This window comes from Maylandia zebra, linkage group LG3 (genome assembly GCF_041146795.1).
Source record: "Maylandia zebra isolate NMK-2024a linkage group LG3, Mzebra_GT3a, whole genome shotgun sequence".
Taxonomy (NCBI): Eukaryota; Metazoa; Chordata; class Actinopteri; order Cichliformes; family Cichlidae; genus Maylandia; species Maylandia zebra.
This window is the reverse complement of record NC_135169.1, coordinates 46,504,350-46,508,589: the sequence shown is the minus strand read 5'-3', so window position 1 is coordinate 46,508,589 and position 4,240 is coordinate 46,504,350. Positions and strand designations below refer to the sequence as shown.

The window sequence follows — 4,240 nt, the reverse complement described above, 5'->3', positions numbered from 1 at the left end:
TAACGTTTTAGACCATCAAACACATTTAAATATTAGACAAAGATAACACATATAAACAAACAAGGGACTTTCCAAATGAAGGTGTTTACTATTAGGAAGAAAAACCCTACATGGCCCTGTGTGAAAAAGTGTTCACCCCGTAAAACCTAATAACTGGTTGGGCCACGCTTAGCAACAAACAAAGCGTTTGAGGGCAATGAGTCTTTTACAGTGCGGTGGAAGGGAAGGGGGCGGGCACTTCAAACCACTGTATTCACGCTCCACTCATACTCACGTCTGATCTCAACACACAAACGTCAGAATATTCAAAATATTTTTATTATTTTGGTTGAGAGGGGGGAAGGACTAAAATTCACGATGCAAAAAAAAAGTGATCATTATTATCATGATATTAAAATACAAATGCACATAATTCTTTTATATACATAACAGACACTTTTAATAGTCTGAAATACAAATGTCATTATTGTCCATGTTAAATTGTGGTGTGAGGAAATGAATGAAATAGTAACTTATAAATGTCTTTTATAAGGGAAGTCATGCTTCAAAGAGAACCTCACAAGGTCCTGTGTTTATACACAGAGACCAAAAGCCTGTCCACTTTACTGCTTTACACTAGAATAGACACATTTACTCCAGGTGTTGTCCATCTGCATTTCTGATCTGTTCATCTTCATGTCCCTCAAAGGTTTGAAATAGAGGTAGCCTCCTCCTTGGTCACCCTGGGGATGAAAAACAGTACAACAGCTGAGTCACTTTCACATTTATTAAAAAAAACTAACAAACATGGATGGAACGTAAAACTGTGCTTTTTCTTTCAAAAGAAAATGCACTTACATTTGCTTTGAAAAAGGGGGAGTTTTTTGCTGGATAATCTGGAAAACAGAAAACTGTGTCAATATAATGTCAAATTCACCGGAGGATAAAAAACAAACTTAAGGAATACTAAACCACTTGCCTGTGTATGTGCTCCTGTTTTTCTTTCTTGTCATGCACATTAAGGAAGCCAGTAAAACACTCAGGACGCTGGTGAAAGCTGAAACCCCCCTCCAGAAATACAACAAGAGAAGAGTGTCCCCTTCATCTACTGAGATAGTAACCCAACAAATAAAGTTAAAACACAGATGTTGTCTTGTCAGCAAAACTGGCTTGGTTGGTAAAATGCTAAATGGCCTGTATTTGTATAGCGCTTTACTAGTCAAATTTCCCACGTGTGGGACTAATAAAGGTTATCTTATCTTATCTTATCTTAGTCCCTAAGAACCCCAAAGCACTTTACACATTCAGTCATCCACACATTCACACACTGGTGATGGCAAGCTACATTGTAGCCACAGCCACCCTGGGGCGCACTGACAGAGGCGAGGCTGCCGGACACTGGCGCCACCAGGCCCTCTAACCACCACCAGTAGGCAACGGGTGAAGTATCTTGCCCAAGGATGCAAAGACCGAGACTGTCCAAGCCGGGGCTTAAACCGGCAACCTTACGATTACAAGGCGAACTCCCAACTCTTGAGCCACGATCACCCACTAAATAGACTGATTCTTATAGAGCACTTTTGTACTCTCCAGGAGCACTCTATACAACATGCCTCATACAGACAAGCACGTTTTTTTCTGTTTAAGTGTTTTTGAATTTCTGTAACACACTCACTCATTGATGCATCAGAGAGCAGTTTGGGGTTAGTGTGTTACATGTAGACTGAAGCAGCCAGGCAACCACTCATACACCCACCTCATACAACGCAAACTGTGCCATAGACAAACAGATGTCGACCATGTCTGGTAATACTGATGACACTATTTTTTTATTATGGGTCAATGTCTGCTGCAAGTAGCGGACAGAGATTAACAATACTGCATGGACATTTTTAAATGTATTTATAGTTAAACAATTCTACCTAATAACATGCAACCATTTAAATTTACCATTTTAAAGCGTGCTGGATAATAAGCGTATTTGTCTGTACTGTTAGAAAGGCTGTCTCCCTCCTTATGTCAGCATTATAACAGCGTTGTCTAGCCTTATTTGTGTCTTAATCAGTTAAGTTATAAAGCAAAAGGTCATTAAGCTAGGCACCTAATACGTATTTACTTGTAAATGTCTGAACAATATGTTTAAAGGTTTTCCCATGATTATTTTTATGTTGGCTGGAAAGAAAATATTTTTATTTTCCGCTGTTAGTGCAGCTTAGTGCAAGTTACTACAACTTCTGCATGAATGTCCATTTCATGCTTTGGAGAGGCAAAGTGGGAAATGCTTTAAAAAGCAAAAGGTCATTAAGATAAGCAGTTAATATGTATTTACATGGTGGACTGGCCTGCCTTTACACACTTTGACATGATAGTGAGTAGCTTGTTCAGATAATAGAACCTTTCCCAAAATTACTTACCCTCAACATTCAGCTTGGTCCCATTACCAAACAGTAAGCGTCCACATAAAGCAACAGCACAGTAGTAGGACCCAACATGAGAGACATTCAAGTTCTTCATTGGCAGGCTGTACACACAGGTGTGTGCTTGTGCCTCAGATTTCTTCTTGCACTCATCATTCCTGCCTCCATGGGTGTATATGAGCCCTGGATGAGATTCTTCAGAGTCTTTGAACCAGTAAACCTTGTGGTCTTCATCACAGGTCCCAGTGCGGACTGTACAGTTCAGAGTCACAGAGTCTCCTGGCTGGATGGTCTCAGATAGTGATTGTAGGACAAAAGTCTGGATGTCCAAACTGGAACCTTTTACATTGAGATATGTTTCTTTGGTAAACTCTAAAATAAAAGTAAAGCTTGTTGCGCAGTAGTAAGTAGCTGAATCTGAGACACGCAGATCTGTTATTTTCAAGTGATTTTTACTGATGCCAGTAACTAACGTAAAGCGTGGATTACTTTTGAATTCATTATAAAATATGCCATTTCCCTCATATCTGTAGTAGGTAGAGATGAGTCTTGGTTTTTGTCCCAGAGTTTGTTTGTACCAGTAAAGTCTTGCAGCTTCACCTTCGTAAGAACAGTGCAGAGTTACTTCATCACCAACATCAGCAGAAACAAAATCAGTCTCTTGATGAAGAGATGAGTGCGGTTCAGCTGGCTGAGCTGAAACAAGATACAAGACAACGCACACACATTTCTTTCATTGCATATATATTTAGTGCAGTGGACATCTGAAACCTAATTGAGAAATGACATCTCAAAACAGCAAAATTAGAACTCACCTATTATGCCTACGCACACACGTATCAGATAAACTACAAATATTAAATGTGTCATTATGGTAAAATAATTTTTCTGCTCTTCAAAGAGGAAATTTCATGTGACCGGCCAACCACAGAATATGTGTAATGTCCCGTAAAGGAAACATGCTCATCGCTGTCATGTTTAGCGCTTGAAAAATGAAAAACCACAGACATCCTTGGTTGTGCAACGTTGTGGACGTAAAATGGGTCGTGCTTTCTTTGAAGATTTGCTTCAGTTTCCATTTAGAGAAAGAAAACTACGACGCTCATCTGGTTTGCTTTGTTTCAGATTTGACACTGTGTGGCACTAACATTAAAGTGGTCCTGTCATTACTAATTTCAAACTCAACTCTATCTATCTTCTATTCTTTGACTCACATAAAATAGTTGGTTATTTTGACCACCTGGGATTAGTTTAAAAACGTTGTGGCGCTGCCGTGGTTTAAACTCGGCCTTCCTATTGGTCTTTCTTCCCGTGCCTAACTCATACTTTGCCTTCTGCAGCAGGCTTCTCCCTGTAATGATAAGAGCATTAAAATAACACAAACACACCACACGTTTTCCTCTAGGTTATCCTCACACCTTAAAGTTTCTGTGCCTTGCTGCGTCAGGACACCATCACCCTATAGTCGTGGTGATGGTGGGCAGGCTGTGAGACAAAGCTGTGTGAAAGGTACAGCCACGTTGCTCGGTGATAGCATAATAGCCTGTTTTAGCTAGCTGAAATGTATTGTTTGGGGGCAAATACAATAGTGTTAAAAATGCTTATATATGAATATTCAGTCCAGTACACCTAAAACTATGTTGAGATCGTGAAATGTTGGCATAGAACTATGGCGCAAGCCTGAAAACGTCCCACAAAAACTGAGCAAACAGGTGTTTTTTAACCTTTTTTTTAAACTGTGCTGCAATTAATTACTGCACAACTAATTTTGACTGCATCTCCACACAGGATGTGCTTACGAAGATGGAATATGGGGGCGAGCAGAAGTACGTTAAAGTTCCACA

At 39.8% G+C, this 4,240-nt stretch overlaps 1 protein-coding gene across 1 annotated transcript; it reads right to left on the bottom strand.

Annotated features, from left to right (window-relative positions):
- Nucleotides 1–871: 871 nt before the first annotated feature.
- On the bottom strand, nucleotides 872–3,266 carry LOC101484573 (uncharacterized). Its single transcript, XM_076882255.1, has 3 exons — nucleotides 3,212–3,266; nucleotides 2,394–3,092; nucleotides 872–1,084 (listed from the first exon to the last, which is right to left on the bottom strand). The coding sequence occupies exons 1-3, from the start codon at nucleotides 3,264–3,266 to the stop codon at nucleotides 936–938; spliced, it is 903 nt and encodes a 300-aa protein (XP_076738370.1). The 3' UTR covers nucleotides 872–935.
- Nucleotides 3,267–4,240: the final 974 nt, after the last annotated feature.

Coding starts and splice junctions, on each gene's coding strand:
- LOC101484573 (XM_076882255.1), bottom strand. CDS start 3,266: ATGACACATTTAATATTTGTAGTTTATCTGATACGTGTGTGCGTAGGC. Junction 3,093..3,211: donor TGTGTGCGTAGGCATAATAG/GTGAGTTCTAAT, acceptor ATCTTGTTTCAG/CTCAGCCAGCTGAACCGCAC. Junction 1,085..2,393: donor GACCAAGCTGAATGTTGAGG/GTAAGTAATTTT, acceptor CTATCTCAGTAG/ATGAAGGGGACACTCTTCTC.